General features: G+C 46.3%; 1 protein-coding gene across 1 annotated transcript; it reads left to right on the top strand.

Annotated features, from left to right (window-relative positions):
* The first annotated feature begins 1,537 nt into the window (after window positions 1-1,537).
* On the top strand, window positions 1,538-16,391 carry esrrd (estrogen-related receptor delta). Its single transcript, XM_084350198.1, has 10 exons — window positions 1,538-2,043; window positions 5,260-5,521; window positions 5,649-5,760; window positions 7,609-7,927; window positions 8,814-8,967; window positions 9,544-9,660; window positions 13,721-13,825; window positions 13,907-14,068; window positions 14,161-14,433; window positions 15,788-16,391. The coding sequence occupies exons 3-10, from the start codon at window positions 5,705-5,707 to the stop codon at window positions 16,024-16,026; spliced, it is 1,425 nt and encodes a 474-aa protein (XP_084206324.1). The 5' UTR covers window positions 1,538-2,043; window positions 5,260-5,521; window positions 5,649-5,704; the 3' UTR covers window positions 16,027-16,391.
* Window positions 16,392-16,504: the final 113 nt, after the last annotated feature.

Here is a 16,504-nt window from a genome sequence, read left to right on the forward strand (position 1 = left end):
ATGGAAACAGTCACGTACAATCTCACTACTGTTACTGTGCTGTGCTCCAAACAGCCTCGAGAGCCTGAATATACACTTCAGACTTCAGAGAATAACTTCTCCTCAGATCAGGTTGTGATCTCTGAGATCGCAGCAGACGAGCTGCATGGAGACATCTGATGTTTAAATCATCTCCAGCTGCTTCAGGTGTTCAGCAGAACGCTGCAACTCTGTTTTACTGTGAAGCTCCAGAAATGTTCTGTGGACTACGAGACTTCACCTGACTTTATATCATCAGGAGGAGATGATGGCTGAGCCTGACTTTATATCATCAGGAGGAGACGATGACTGAGCCTGACTTTATATCATCAGGAGGAGACGATGGCTGAGCCTGACTTTATATCATCAGGAGATGATGGCTGAGCCTGACTTTATATCATCAGGAGGAGATGATGGCTGAGCCTGACTTTATATCATCAGGAGGAGATGATGGCTGAGCCTGACTTTATATCATCAGGAGGAGATGATGGCTGAGCCTGACTTTATATCATCAGGAGATGATGGCTGAGCCTGACTTTATATCATCAGGAGGAGATGATGGCTGAGCCTGACTTTATATCATCAGGAGGAGATGATGGCTGAGCCTGACTTTATATCATCAGGAGGAGATGATGGCTGAGCCTGACTTTATATCATCAGGAGGAGACGATGGCTGAGCCTGACTTTATATCATCAGGAGGAGACGATGACTGAGCCTGACTTTATATCATCAGGAGGAGACGATGACTGAGCCTGACTTTATATCATCAGGAGGAGACGATGACTGAGCCTGACTTTATATCATCAGGAGGAGACGATGACTGAGCCTGACTTTATATCATCAGGAGGAGACGATGACTGAGCCTGACTTTATATCATCAGGAGGAGACGATGACTGAGCCTGACTTTATATCATCAGGAGGAGACGATGACTGAGCCTGACTTTATATCATCAGGAGGAGACGATGACTGAGCCTGACTTTATATCATCAGGAGGAGACGATGGCTGAGCCTGACTTTATATCATCAGGAGGAGATGATGGCTGAGCCTGACTTTATATCATCAGGAGGAGATGATGGCTGAGCCTGACTTTATATCATCAGGAGATGATGGCTGAGCCTGACTTTATATCATCAGGAGGAGATGATGGCTGAGCCTGACTTTATATCATCAGGAGGAGATGATGGCTGAGCCTGACTTTATATCATCAGGAGGAGATGATGGCTGAGCCTGACTTTATATCATCAGGAGATGATGGCTGAGCCTGACTTTATATCATCAGGAGGAGATGATGACTGAGCCTGACTTTATATCATCAGGAGGAGACGATGGCTGAGCCTGACTTTATATCATCAGGAGGAGATGATGGCTGAGCCTGACTTTATATCATCAGGAGGAGATGATGGCTGAGCCTGACTTTATATCATCAGGAGGAGATGATGGCTGAGCCTGACTTTATATCATCAGGAGGAGACGATGACTGAGCCTGACTTTATATCATCAGGAGGAGACGATGACTGAGCCTGACTTTATATCATCAGGAGGAGACGATGACTGAGCCTGACTTTATATCATCAGGAGGAGACGATGACTGAGCCTGACTTTATATCATCAGGAGGAGACGATGGCTGAGCCTGACTTTATATCAGAGGGTTGTGGTTGTGGGTTGCTAGCGTTCACTAACGATGATGACAGTTATCAGTGAGATGAAGAAGCCTCTTGAGGAGACGGTGAGAAGTGAAGTTAGGTGAGTTACATCAGAGGACACGACGTCACCTGAAGCTGCAGGTAAGATTTTAATTGGGCTGTTTAACACATTTTCACGTTGTGAATCAGTTGTTGTTTGAACTGCTTCAGTTCCACATGACCGACATGATGAAATGATTCATTTATTCTTCTGTCTGTATTGTAGGTTGTGAATCTGCAGCTGATCCACTGAAGTACACTGAAGAGTATCCTGTACATGCTGCAGGTGGAGGTGTTGTGAGGTGACTCAGAGCAGCGCTGACCCAGTTCTGATCCAGGTGAGTGGGTCAGCTGTGTGAACGCCGGGCGGCTCTCAGAGGGATTTACAGTGTTTATCTGTGGAAAGTTTTACTGGCTGCACTCCAGGATCAGTTCTGAGAACACGTCTCTAAACCAAAGACACCAAACAAATCAGCTTCCTGTTCAAAGACAGCTGACGAACATGAACACAGGAGACACGTCGGAGCTTCACTGGATTTAAACAATATGTTTATTTGTAATAAAAGCAAACTTAACTGAATAAAATGACAGTCAATGTATCAGTCAGACTTTATTTATAAAGCACATTTCAAACTTCACTCTGACTGATACGATGTTAAACACAAGAATCTATTTATAGACAAGAAACAGCAACAAAAGACGGGCGGTTAAAATAATAAAAGATAAATAATAAAAGATAATACAAGCAGTAAAAACAACAATACAATTTGAATTTTTTAAATACTTTTTAAAAACCTAAACTGTTTGTGTATAAATATTTTTGAGGAAAAAACCCAAAATTTAAATTTACAAGATCATTTCGTCTCGTTCTCGTTTTGATGTTTCAGAAAGCAAATTAAACCAGTTTGTGACCCAGTTAGAGGTCTGCAGGACTCAAAGAATCATCTGATCAATACTCCTGTGAAAATTATTAACGAGACAGACTCCTGGCTCTGGATCAATATGATTATTGATTAAAGTTTCTCGAGCTGTGGTGACACAGACGACATGTCTTCAATCTGACTGAAATCAGTCTGATCAGAGATTCAACTTAACTGTTTACATCAACATTAAATAAAGTGATATAAATATAACGGAAGAGGAAGAATTAGGAGTTGTTAGGATGAGATGAGACTTTATTGATCCGTCACTGGAGAAATTCACACGATTCAGTGACGGTTCAGTGATAATATAGAAATTAAGTAGAAATCTATTAATAACACAGACTATGTACTCTTTCTATTTTTGTCCAACTTCATTGAGAAAATGTATTTTTCCAGATGGACCCACATCGTGTCCTGCGACAATACTTATGTTTCTGGCTTTGTTATTCTTTTCAAACACTTTCGACGATCCTTAAATCTTTTAAGATCTACAACAAAAAAGTTGTATCAGCCGTCAACTGGTTCTGTTCTGCTACCACCATGTTTCTGTCCGTCCTGGAAAAGAGGCGAACAAACATGGAAACAATGGTTTTATTCCAGCCAGAGAGAAACGATCAGATTTAGCATTTACGGTTATTCACCGCTAAATATTTTCTAATTTAACAGATTATCAAAAGTTTACTCCACAGCTCTTGATGTGTTTGAACATTCATTCAGATCGGATCAGTCTCTTCTTGTTGAGGTGGCTGTGACACAACACCGGTCTATAAGACTGAATGTACAGACAGACAGGCAGGCAGACAGACAGGCAGGCAGACAGGCAGACAGGCAGGTCTGGTTATGTAGCTCTTATGAAACATCATATGTAGGTGAGACTGATTTGAGCATCCTGAACATCTGAGGTTAAGATTAGGTCAGTGTGTGTGTGTGTGTGTGTGTGTGTGTGTGTGTGTGTGTGTGTGTGTGTTCTCACATGCTGCTGTGTGTGTGAAAGTGCTTCCTCAGCATCCTCACACACTCTGGCCGGTCATCAGGTGAGTGTTAATCCTCACCTCTCTGTGTGTGTGTGTGTGTGTGTGTGTGTGTGTGTGTGTGTGTGTGTGTGTGTGTGTGTGTGTGTGTGTGTGTGTGTCACCGTCCTGAACACAAAACTGAAACATGTTTCATGTGTTTGTTTGTTTGTTTGTTTGTTGTGTTCACGTTCTCTCTGCTCACTCCTGAAATATGACTCCATGAAGGCAGCATGTCGTTTAAATTTTGTATCCGATTCTATGCAGATGACACCTTCTTGTATTTATGTAGCGGCTGGAAGCTGCTGGATTTAAAACTGCTCTAAATGTTTTCATGTCACAAGAACGCAGAGCTTTAATACTGATAATATAAATCTATTACATACAGTACGGTAATATCAGGACAGAGAGCAAATTATCCCACAAACTTTAAAAACTTTTAAACAAGGTGATGAAAGTGATGTTTTAACAATCTGCCACAGAAACTTCTAAGATACTTGATACTAGACTTTAAAAAATATTTTACGGTACATTTAATGTAAATACAGTACAACAAGCTTTTTAAATAAATCTCCTGTAAAAATACAGTCAAAGTCTTTAACATTAAATTATAAGAAACGACCATCTCTTTAAACAATTGTACAATTTTAATTTTGAGTGTTTTTCACGTGCTAATTTATATGTTATTATACATTTTTACATCTGGTGGCGAGTCCTGAACAAGCAACTGAAGAGTGAATGACTGAGACACTATTATTATTTTTTAGCCCACTGAGCTTCTGAAGCCTCGACGCAGCTGCTGCGTCAGATATCATCAAACTTTACTTACGCTTGCTCTGCTGAGCGCCGGAGGTATCACCCATAATTGTTTAATCATTAACGGTGACTTCTGATTGGATAAGCTCTGTTTGGGGGCGGGGTTTAGCGATTAGACCATTGATTATAACGTCAACAACAGTTGCTGTCAGTTGACTTATTGATTTATTGACTCGTTTTGTTACGGCTTTAATTTGTGTCTGATTCAGTGAGTCTGTTTCCTCCTCAGTGTTTATTTCATCGACAAACAATCAACAGATAAAAAAAAAATGACAGTAAACTAAATATCTTTGAATTTTTCTTTATATGCTGAGATGAAAACAAAGTAATTATCACCAAGAAAAATAATAATTTGAATGTAGACACATTTTTTATCAGATAATTAAAACTTTCTTGTTTGTTCATAAACGAGAACACCACGTGTTACCATGGAAACAGGTAGGACCAAAGACGGCAGCTGAGGTTCATCTACTGCAAATTAAACAACCAAAGATGTAAAATGATCTTTAACATTGAGACTGAGAGTAAAAACATGTTTGTTTACTTGATTGATACTTTTAATTAATCATCATTTCCTCTTCAGATTATATTCACACAAAGTTTTATCTCCACAAATTTAAGTCTAGAATATTTATATAATACTGAAACACTTTAAATATCTTTGATTTAATTTGTGTCCTGATGTGTCAAAACTTTCTGATGTTTGAAGAAAAGATTTCAACAAAAGTAGAAAAATAACGGTAAAAATTAAAACAGAAGGAAAAACTTGTATTTTTAATTCATTCTGTCTGTTTTTGATATGAAGTCATCATAATCATCATCATCATCATCATCATCATCACCACCAGCGAGCAGCTTCAGGCGGCGGTGGCCTACATCTGTCATTGTCCAAATCAATAGAGAAGAAGAAGAAGAAGAAGTCAATCCTCTGTACAGACGAGGTGATGCTGCACACTGATTGGCTGATCCTCTGGGCCACGCCCCCTCCCTCCCCTCCTGTGTGATCACAGATAAATAACAGAGAGACGCCTCCGAGCTTCATGTCCGTCTGCGTCCATCGATCACGGGTCAGAAACTTTTTTTTAACACTTTCTCATCGGACCTTAAAGTAGCATCAGAAAACTGATTTTTACTGACTGTCACCTGAACGCACCACTGAGGACTGCTGCTCTTCTTCTTTGGTGGATTTGTCAGATTGTGGAGCAGCTGCAGGTCTGAAGTCCAGGTTGTTGAAGCTGATCCGGTTCAGGATGGAGCTGAAGGACTTCTGTCTGACAGACGAGTACCACTTCATCAGTCCACAGCGGTGAGAACAACTCAACCTTTATTATTATTATTATTATTATTATTATTATTATTATTATTATTATTATTTCTACGTCTTCTGTCCTTCAGCTGCTCGTCTTCAAAACACTTTGCGATGAAGTTAAAATGAGTTAAGTTTGATTTCGGTAACAGCAGCAGGAGCAGTTTAGTACTTTTATTTTGACAAGTTGTAGTTTTTGTTCTAATTACTGATGAGGCTGAATCTAAAATCAATATTTAGGAGTAAAGAAATAGAAAGATAATAACATTTCAGCTGTAATTAGTTTTTTAATAAAAGTAAATATTTTAGAGTTTGACACAAACTGAAAAATAAACACTGGCATTAAATAAAACTTTGAACGTCACTGGAACAAAGATTCAAACAAAAAAACAAACTAAAAGTTAAATATATTTTAAAAAAGACGTTTTTAAATAACTTTACAAAAACTTCAAACATATTTTGCATTTCTTCACTACAGAGTCTTGTTTTATTTATCAACTGACATAAATGCAGAAACGACTCGTCTGTGATGATCTCGTGCTAATCAGAGTCGTTAATGATTAATCGTGAATCGATTAATCGCTGTTAAGAATTTAACCGATGAAAAATGTATCAACAGACAGAAGATCAGAGAGACGGCACAGAAACATCAAACGTATCTCGTTACATATGACAAACACAAGTTATTTAAGAAACATAAACAGTAAACAGTTGTTTATGAAATAAATAGTCATTATTTGTGTTTAGTTTATAAATTAAATAACCTGTGTGTGTTTACTTTATTACTCTGTTACTATTGTAGCCAACTCTGATTTCAAACATCGATCATGCCGTTAAAACTGTTTTCTAATAGAAGAACGTGCATCAAATTACTTATTGATTAACTGATTATTAATTGTTAAGACATTTGCATCCATAATACTTTTAGTATTTAAAGTATTCACAGCATCACTTTCACCACTAGTTTTAATAGTTGTATCAGTTTCAGTGTGTGAAGCTGAGCAGGTTCACAAACACATCAGATGTAACTGGTGGTTGAAGTACTCGAGTATTTCAGTAGTTTGTTTCTTAGCAGGACTGTCGATCAACAGAAAACAAAGGCATCCGACCCAAAACAACATGTTTACGTGGCAGCGCCCTCCAGCAGCCGTCGTGTTTGTAACTCGTGTCCATCAGGAGCAAAGGAGGAAGTCAGAAGTCTCCATTAAACAGATTCTTTATTCCAACAGTGATTTTTTTTTTGTCCTTAAATCAGATTATATACTCGTTTATGTGTCGTCCTTAAACTAACATTGACTGAAAAAATTCAATAAAAATCTGACTTTATAGGAAACTACTGCAAAATACTCAAAACATCACCGTTACAAGAGAGTGTGATAAAGAGGGAGACGACACCAAACACTGATGAGGGTGACTGTACTTTTTATTGTACAGTTTAAATCTGGGGATGAAAAAGAAAATGTCCTGTTTAAGAAAGTAAAACGACATTTTAAATAAAGTACTTTTTTTCTGCCAGGCAAAATATAAAAGTACTCAAAAGTAATTAAATACATGATTTAAACATATTTTATTGCTTCTTTATAAATTAGCTCGCTCATAAATTCATCACTCGACAAATTAAGATTAAAAACTCTTCACAGATAAATTCAGGTCAAGATCAAACTGGAGACGTTAATATAATTAGATTTGGATGAAGTGGAGACGTCAGGCCCTCACTTTTGTCTCCACCTGTAAATAAGATTGTTTTTGACATCATGACTCATTTTATTCTGAAAATCATTGACGTGTGTCAGTGCTGCTGATTGTTGAACTTCAGCTGTTTAATCTCACCCTCTTCTTCCTCCTCAGCCTCTTGGACTCCTCCTCCTCCTCCTCCTCCTCCCCTGCTGGTGAAGCTCGGTCTCCAGCCTCCTTCCTCCACTCCTCCCCCCTCAGTCCCTCCTTCCCGCTGGACACCACGCCCGCTCTCAGCCCCTCTCACCCAGCCTTCCTCCTCCCGAGCCCGGCCTCCTCCTCCTCCTCCTCGTACGTCCTCCTCTGTGGAGCTCCGGACCCAGAATCCCCGACGGGATCTAGTTCCAGCGGAGGAAGCGTCGGGGGCGGCGCCGTGGTGTCGGAGGCCTCGGTGCGATTCTCGATGTCACAGACGGGTTCGTTCTCAGCGCAGGTGAGTTTTACATTTTATTTTATTTGGCCATGAACACACACACACACACACACACACACGCACTCACCAGAGCGCCACATGTGGATTAATCCGCCGCTCAAAATAGTCCCAACAAAAGCACTTTTCCTCCAGTTTGAGTAACTTTATAAAAATGAAACTAAATATTTGAGAGCTGTTTTTGAATATTTCGCTCTTCAGGAGGAACCAATGGGCTTTGAGCTGAAAGTCACAGACAGGAAGTAAGAAAGCGCTGAGACAGCAGGGCTGCGACTAACGAGTATTTTAATTATTGATTAACTGATCAGCTGTTTGATCGGTAAAACGTCAGAAAATGTTGAAACGTTGATGTTTTCGTCAAAAAAAAAAAAGGACCACTTAGCGAGCTAATAGCAGCTAGCTACAATTAGCAGCAGTTAGCACTCACTTTAGCAACAAAGCTACCGGTATCTGTAAACCAGGAAACTACATAAATCACCTTGGTACAGTACGGTCACTGTACTCGTCGTCCCAGAGCCCGCGGACGGTCCCGGTCCGGAGAAGCTGCTGGTGATCAAGATGTTTGTTAGCGTTTACTTTAGCAACAAGTGAAGCTTTCTGCCCAGAGAGGGCAGCAGAGGGAAAAACAGCAACATGAGCCAGTTTCATCCAAACCACTGATGAAGTTGTGTTTTTGTAAAGTGATCAGTGAGGTCCGGTCCGGTCCGGTCCCCAGCGACACACTCTGGTGCTTCAAGTAAAAGATTCACACAGATTAAAATGAACTGATATCATCACAAACTTTGAGCCTCCACACATCTCATGCCTTTTACTGGCAGAACTAAAATCACCAGCCGGATCTCAGAACTTCTTCCTGAGGTGTTTGACCTCGGTGTGTCTCGGTCTGCAGGTGGACTCCATCCTGCGGGGCGACTACCTGACCCCGCTGGGCGCCGTCGGGCCCAAGAGGCTCTGTCTGGTGTGTGGAGACTTTGCGTCTGGGTATCACTACGGCGTGGCGTCCTGCGAGGCCTGCAAGGCTTTCTTCAAGAGGACCATACAAGGTGCGAGCAGCTGTGTGTGTGTGTGCGTGTGAGAGAGAGTGAGAATCAATAAGTAAATTAATAGGCAGGGCCGATCAATACGGTCGCTGCATCGATTAGCGTGTGAAGCTGCAGGATGACACCAGAATGAGACGAGGAGTATAGATTTCTGTGAGAATAAACAAGATGACGACACGTTGAATGAAAAAATGGATTTAATTTAGTGAATTAAACATTTATTTAACATTTAGATCATAAATCATGATCATCATCAAAGATCATTTATAAGTTAATTTCTTTGATAAATATAAACTAAAATATATAAACTAAACTAAACTATCAACTAAAAGATCATGAGGGATTAAAATGACCTCCATCTTCACCAGCTGCAACATTAAACTGATCATTTATAACAATAATAACCACAAAAAACACAAATGATAATATAACCATATTTTATTCTGAAAGAGGACTTCCTGTATCATGAGTACTTTTACTTTTGATACTTTAAGTAACCTTTTCCTGAAAGTGTGTCATCGATCGAGGATGTGATGTCACTGACTCTCCTGTCTGTACTTCCTGTCTGTGGTTACCTAGGCAACATCGAGTACAGCTGCCCGGTGATGAACGAGTGTGAGATCACCAAGAGGAGGAGGAAAGCCTGTCAGGCCTGCCGCTTCAGGAAGTGTCTGCAGGCCGGCATGATGAGGGAGGGTACGTCTGCCTGTTTGAAGTGAAGGGTGAGGGAGGAAGGCAGTCAGTCAGGAAGGAGGAGGGAAGGAAGGAGGGAGAGAGGAAGGAAGGAAGGAGGAGGGAAGGAGTGAGTTGAGGGGAAGGAAGGCGGGAAGGAAGGAGTGAGTGGAGAGAGGGGAAGGAGGAGGAAGGAAGGCGTGAGTGAGGGGGGAGTGAGTTGAGGGGAAGGAAGGCGGGAAGGAAGGAGTGAGTAGAGGGAGGGAGGCAGTCAGGAAGGAGGAGGGAAGGAGTGCGTGGAGGGGAGAAGGGGGAAGGAAGGCAGTCAGTGGGGGGGAGGGAGGAAGGAGTGAGAGAGGAAGGAGTGGGGGGGAGGGAGGAGTGAGGGAGGGAAGCAGTCAGGAAGGATTGAGTAGAGGGGAGGAGGGAGTGAGGAAGGGGGGAGTGAGGGGGAGTGAGGAAGGGAGGAAGGAGTGAGTGGAGGGGGGGAGGAAGGAGTGAGTCGAGGGGGGGAGGGAGGAAAGAGTGGGGAGTGAGTGGAGGGGGGGAGGGAGGAAAGAGTGAGTGGAGGAGGGGAGGAAGGAGTGAGGGAGAGAGGAGGAAGGAGTGAGGGAGAGAGGAAGGCAGTCAGGAAGGAGTGAGTAGAGGGGAGGAAGGAGTGAGTTGAGGGGAAGAGTGGAGGAAGGAGTGAGTGAGTGGAGGAGGGAGGGGAGGAAGGAAGTGAGGGGAGGAGGGAGGAAGGAGTGAGGGAGGAAGGAGGGAGAAGTGAGGGGAGGAGTGAGTGGAGAGAGGTGGGGCAGTGAGTTGAGGGGAGAGGGGAGGAAGGAAGGCAGTCAGGAAGGAGTGAGTGGAGGGGGGGAGGGAGGAAGGAGGGGGGGAGGGAGGAAGGAAGGAGTGAGTGGAGGGAGGAAGGAGTGAGTGAGTAGAGGGGAGGAAGGAGTGAGGGGGAGTGAGTGGAGGGAGGAAGGACTGAGGGGGAGTGAGTGGAGAGAGGGAGGAGTGAGTGGAGAGAGGAGGGAGGAGTGAGTGGAGAGAGGAAGGAGGGAGGAAGGCAGTCAGGAAGGAGTGAGTGAGGGGAAGAGTGGAGGAAGGAGTGAAGGAGGGGGAAGGAGTGAGTGGAGGGAGGAAGGAGTGAGTGAGTGGAGGGGAGGAAGGAGGGGGAAGGAGTGAGTGGAGGGAGGAAGGAAGGAGTGAGTGAGTGGAGGGGAGGAAGGAGGGAGAAGTGAGGGGAGGAGTGAGGGAGGAGTGAGTGGAGAGAGGAAGGAGGGAGGTGGGGCAGTGAGTTGAGGGGAGAGGGAAGGAAGGCAGTCAGGAAGGAGTGAGTAGAGGGGAGGAAGGAGTGAGGGGGAGTGAGTTGAGGAGGAAGGAAGGAGTGAGTGGGGGAGGAAAGAGGGGGAAGGAAGTGAGGGGAGGAGTGAGGAAGTGAGGGGAGGAGTGAGGAAGGAGTGAGTGAGGAGTGAGTGGAGGGAGGAGTGAGTGGAGGGAGGAAGGAGTGAGGTGGGGCAGTAAGTTGAGAGGGGAGGAAGGCAGTCAGGAAGGAGTGAGTTGAGGGGAAGAGTGGAGGAAGGAGTGAGTGAGTGAGTGGAGGAGGGAGGGGAGGAAGGAGGGGGAAGGAAGTGAGGGGAGGAGTGAGTGGAGGGAGGAAGGAGTGAGTGGAGGAGGGAGGGGAGGAAGGAGGGAGAAGTGAGGGGAGGAGTGAGGGAGGAGTGAGTGGAGAGAGGAAGGAGGAAGGAGGGAGGTGGGGCAGTGAGTTGAGGGGGGAGGGAGCAAGGAGTGAGGGGGAGTGAGTTGAGGAGGAAGGAAGGAAGGCAGTCAGGAAGGAGTGAGTGGAGAGAGGAAGGAGGGAGGTGGGGCAGTGAGTTGAGGGGAGAGGGGAGGAAGGAAGGCAGTCAGGAAGGAGTGAGTAGAGGGGAGGAAGGAGTGAGTAGAGGGGAGGAAGGAGTGAGTGAGGGAGGGAGGAAGGAGTGAGGTGGGGCAGTAAGTTGAGAGGGGAGGAAGGAGTGAGTGAGGGAGGGAGGGAGGAAGGCAGTCAGGAAGGAGTGAGTTGAGGGGAAGAGTGGAGGAAGGGAGTGAGTGAGTGGAGGAGGGAGGGGAGGAAGGAGGGAGGAGTGAGGGAGGAGTGAGTGGAGAGAGGAAGGAGGGAGGTGGGGCAGTGAGTTGAGGGGAGAGGGGAGGAAGGAAGGCAGTCAGGAAGGAGTGAGTGGAGGGGGGGAGGGAGGAAGGAGTGAGTGGAGGGAGGAAGGAGTGAGTGAGTGGAGGGAGGAAGGAGTGAGTGAGTAGAGGGGAGGAAGGAGTGAGGGGGAGTGAGTGGAGGGAGGAAGGAGTGAGGGGGAGTGAGTGGAGAGAGGAGGGAGGAGTGAGTGGAGAGAGGAAGGAGGGAGATGGAGGAATGAGTGAGGAAGGCAGTCAGGAAGGAGTGAGTTGAGGGGAAGAGTGGAGGAAGGAGTGAGTGAGGGGAGGAAGGAGGGGGAAGGAAGTGAGGGAAGGAGTGAGTGGAGGGAGGAAGGAAGGAGTGAGTGAGTGGAGGAGGGAGGGGAGGAAGGAGGGAGAAGTGAGGGGAGGAGTGAGGGAGGAGTGAGTGGAGAGAGGAGGGAGGTGGGGCAGTGAGTTGAGGGGAGAGGGGAGGAAGGAAGGCAGTCAGGAAGGAGTGAGTAGAGGGGAGGAAGGAGTGAGGGGGAGTGAGTTGAGGAGGAAGGAAGGAGTGAGGGGGAGTGAGTTGAGGAGGAAGGAAGGAGTGAGTGGGGGAGGAAAGAGGGGGAAGGAAGTGAGGGGAGGAGTGAGGAAGGAGTGAGTGAGGAGTGAGTGGAGGGAGGAGTGAGTGGAGGGAGGAGTGAGTGGAGAGAGGAAGGAGGGAGGTGGGGCAGTGAGTTGAGGGGAGAGGGGAGGAAGGAGTGAGGTGGGGCAGTAAGTTGAGAGGGGAGGAAGGCAGTCAGGAAGGAGTGAGTTGAGGGGAAGAGTGGAGGAAGGAGTGAGTGAGTGAGTGAGTGAGTGAGGGGAGGAGGGAGGGGAGGAAGGAGGGGGAAGGAAGTGAGGGGAGGAGTGAGTGGAGGGAGGAAGGAGTGAGTGGAGGAGGGAGGGGAGGAAGGAGGGAGAAGTGAGGGGAGGAGTGAGGGGAGAGAGGAAGGAGGAAGGAGGGAGGTGGGGCAGTGAGTTGAGGGGGGAGGGAGGAAGGAGTGAGGGGGAGTGAGTTGAGGAGGAAGGAAGGAAGGCAGTCAGGAAGGAGTGAGGAAGGAAGGAGTGAGTGGAGGAGGGAGGGGAGGAAGGAGGGGGAAGGAAGTGAGGGGAGGAGTGAGGGAGAAGTGAGTGGAGAGAGGAAGGAGGGAGGTGGGGCAGTGAGTTGAGGGGAGAGGGGAGGAAGGAGTGAGTAGAGGGAGGAAGGAGTGATGGGGAGTGAGGAGTGAGGGGGGAAGGAAGGCAGTCAGGAAGGAGTGAGTGGAGAGAGGAAGGAGTGAGTGAGTGAGTGGAGGAGGGAGGGGAAGGAGGGAGGGGAAGGAGGGGGAAGGAAGGCAGTCAGGAAGGAGTGAGTTGAGGGGGGAGGGAGGAAGGAGTGAGTAGAGGGAGGAAGGAGTGATGGGGAGTGAGGAGTGAGGGGGGAAGGAAGGCAGTCAGGAAGGAGTGAGTGGAGAGAGGAGTGAGTGGAGGGGGAGGAAGGCAGTCAGGAAGGAGTGAGTAGAGGGAGGAAGGAGTGAGGGGGAGTGAGGAGTGAGGGGGGAAGGAAGGCAGTCAGGAAGGAGTGAGTGGAGAGAGGAGTGAGTGGAGGGGGAGGAAGGCAGTCAGGAAGGAGTGAGTAGAGGGGAGGAAGGAGTGAGGGGGAGTGAGTTGAGAGGGGGGGAAGGAAGGAAGGCAGTCAGGAAGGAGGGAGGAAGGAGTGAGTAGAGGGGAGGAAGGAGTGAGGGAGGGGGGAGTGAGTTGAGGAAGGGAGGAGGGAGGGAAGGAGTGAGTTGAGTGGAGGGAGGAGGGAGGGAGGGAGGAGGGAGGGAGGGAGGAAGGACTGAGTGGAGGGGGGGGGAGGGAGGAAGGACTGAGTGAGGAAACAGAATGAGAGTTAACCTGGTGTGTGTCTCTCTCTCTCTCTCTCTCTCAGGTGTGCGGATGGACCGGGTCAGAGGAGGACGGCAGAAGTACAAGCGTCGGGTCGAGTCGGGCCTGAGTTCTTTCTGCAGAGCGTCGTACCTTCATCCTGTCAGCAGTGAGTTCTGATCCGTCCTCATGTAGTTACATCATCGTGAAGCTTCATGGTTCTGGTTCTGACTTCTCGTCTGTCCTTCAGGAAACAAGATGATCTCACACCTGCTGCTCACTGAGCCCGCCCCTCTGGCCGCCAATCACGACGAGTCGACCAATGACGGCAGCCTGCGGACCCTGCTGACCCTCTGTGACCTCCTGAACCGGGAGCTGCTGGTTCTGATCGGCTGGGCCAAACAGATCCCAGGTACGACCCAAACATCGCGAGTCGGCATATTTAACGATCCATCACATTCACTGATGCACCTGAGTGACATCGCTCTGCCCCGCCCCTCTCAGGCTTCTCCGCGCTCTCATTGGTCGACCAGATGTCGTTGCTGCAGAGCGGCTGGATGGAGGCGCTGCTGGTGGGCGTGGCCTGGCGGTCGCAGGGCGCGGCGGGGGAGGAGCTCGTGTTTGCCGGAAACCTGCGCCTGGACGAGGGTCAGTGTCGAGCCGCGGGATTGGCCGACCTGTACGAGGCGCTGCGTCACCTGACGGCCAAATACCAGACGATGAACCTGAGCGGCGAGGAGGCGGTGACGCTGAAGGCCATGGCACTCGCCAACTCAGGTACACACTACTTTAGTTACTTCAGAGTAACAGATTACTTCAGATTAACTGTAGGAACAGAAGCAGCATGAGTTCCGATAGTTACACTGATGGAATGTAACTGAGTACATTTACTCAAATACTGTACTTGAGTACATTTGAGGTATTTGTACTTTACTTGAGTATTCCCATTTTCTGTTACTTTATACTTCCACTACATTTATTAGATTACTTTAGTTACTTTACAGATTACATGTTACATCAGAGCCAAAGATTATCAGATAATTGATCAATTCACATGAGCGACTTTTACTTTTACTCAAGAGTAACTTTTAGTTACTTTGTCTCAGACTGGATATAAAAGGAGGCGTTGGGGGTCTGAACTTATTGATCCAGGAGGAGTGGTTATATTGATCGGAGGCTGGGAGCTGAAGCAGGACAGTATTGATTAGGTAATTAAGTTACTTTTCGGGGGAGTAATCCTACAATTTGATGTGATGTTGAAGCTAACAATGCTAACGGTTTATCAATAACATCTTTGTATGAGCCTCCTGTTGAAGCAGTGCATGATGGGACACAGTCGGTCCTTCAGGCTGAGGTCTGGTCAGTCTCCCACTGTCTGAGCCTCGGATCAATACACTGTGCTGATGGACTCGGTTCTGGATCTATAAACTGTCAACTGTGTGTGTCCGTCCATTAACTGAACATCAATACTCCACACAATAGAAGATGCTGCTCATCTGAGACTCTGACACACACACTGACAGACAGACAGACAGACAGACAGACAGACAGACACACACACACACACACACACACACACACACACACACGTCTCAAACGTTCACGACACAAAGTTCATGAAAAAAGTTCATTTACGTCTCGTAAACTTTAATTAGCTTGAACTTTAGCTGGTGAGTAAACGAGCTCAGGAGACTGACGCCACAGACTTTGAGCTGGTAACTTTATTAGTCGTTAGTTACCTTATTAAACGTTAGCAGTACATTTAGAGTTGGTAGTTTAACTAGTTAGCCAGTAAACTTTAGTGAACATATTTTTTCTGAACATGTTATCTCGTAAAATCTTCAGCATGTAAACTTTAAAGTAGTAAATATGTTTTTTCTGGACACATTAGCTCGTAGACTTAAACAGACTTCAGTAATAATCCCAGTTGATGGAAATAAACGTCGTAAATTTGACGACAGAAATAATATTGATCTCCTCAAAACTGTAATAAACATCAAAATATTCAAGTGAAGTACTATTACCTCAATATTGTACTGCAGTACTTCAGTAAATGACCTCTGTAGCACTGAGTGTCCCTCCAGCTGTCTCGGTCTGTCTCCTCACGTCCTCTCTCCGTCCGTCTCTTCAGATGCCGACCCGGTGGACTGTCCGGACTCGGTGCAGAGGTTCCAGGACGGGCTCCACGAGGCCCTGCAGGAGTACGAGTCGTCCCGCAGGGAGCAGCACCGGGCGGGCCGGCTGCTGATGAGCCTCCCTCTGCTGCGACAGACGGCGGACCGAGCCGTGCAGGTTCTCCTGAGGCTGCACCGCCAGCACAGCGTCCCGCTCCACAAACTGCTGCTGGAGATGCTCGACACCAAGGCCTGAAGACTCTTCATCATCATCTTCATCATCAGGAGGGGACAAGCTGATAACAGACTCAGACTGAAACACTTTTTAAAATTGCTGCTATTTTTTAACCCTTTATCGCTGCAGTCACTGGAGGACGAGCCGCTAACGTTAGCCTACACTCCTCCATCTCAGCTCCATGACGGTGGACGTTACAGTGAACCTTCATCCACTTTTCATGGTTTACATTTTGGAGTTAATAAAAAAAACACCTCCAGTCAAACCGGCCTGCCACACCTAGTAACAGTTGCTATGCTATGATTGGACGATCACTCTTCCATCATCGACTGAACAAATCAACACGAGGTTTATTAGATTATTTTTGTAAACAAAGATATTTTTGTCAACTTTTATTTTGTTGTTTCTGACGGAGCTGATTGTTGATTGGCTGCTGGTTAGTGTTGTTTCCTGTCTCTAGTTTACTTTGTTGAGTTAATTAAATGCTTTTGGAATAAAA

This window comes from Pagrus pagrus (genome assembly GCF_965226575.1).
Source record: "Pagrus pagrus genome assembly, chromosome: 4".
Taxonomy (NCBI): domain Eukaryota; kingdom Metazoa; phylum Chordata; class Actinopteri; order Spariformes; family Sparidae; genus Pagrus; species Pagrus pagrus.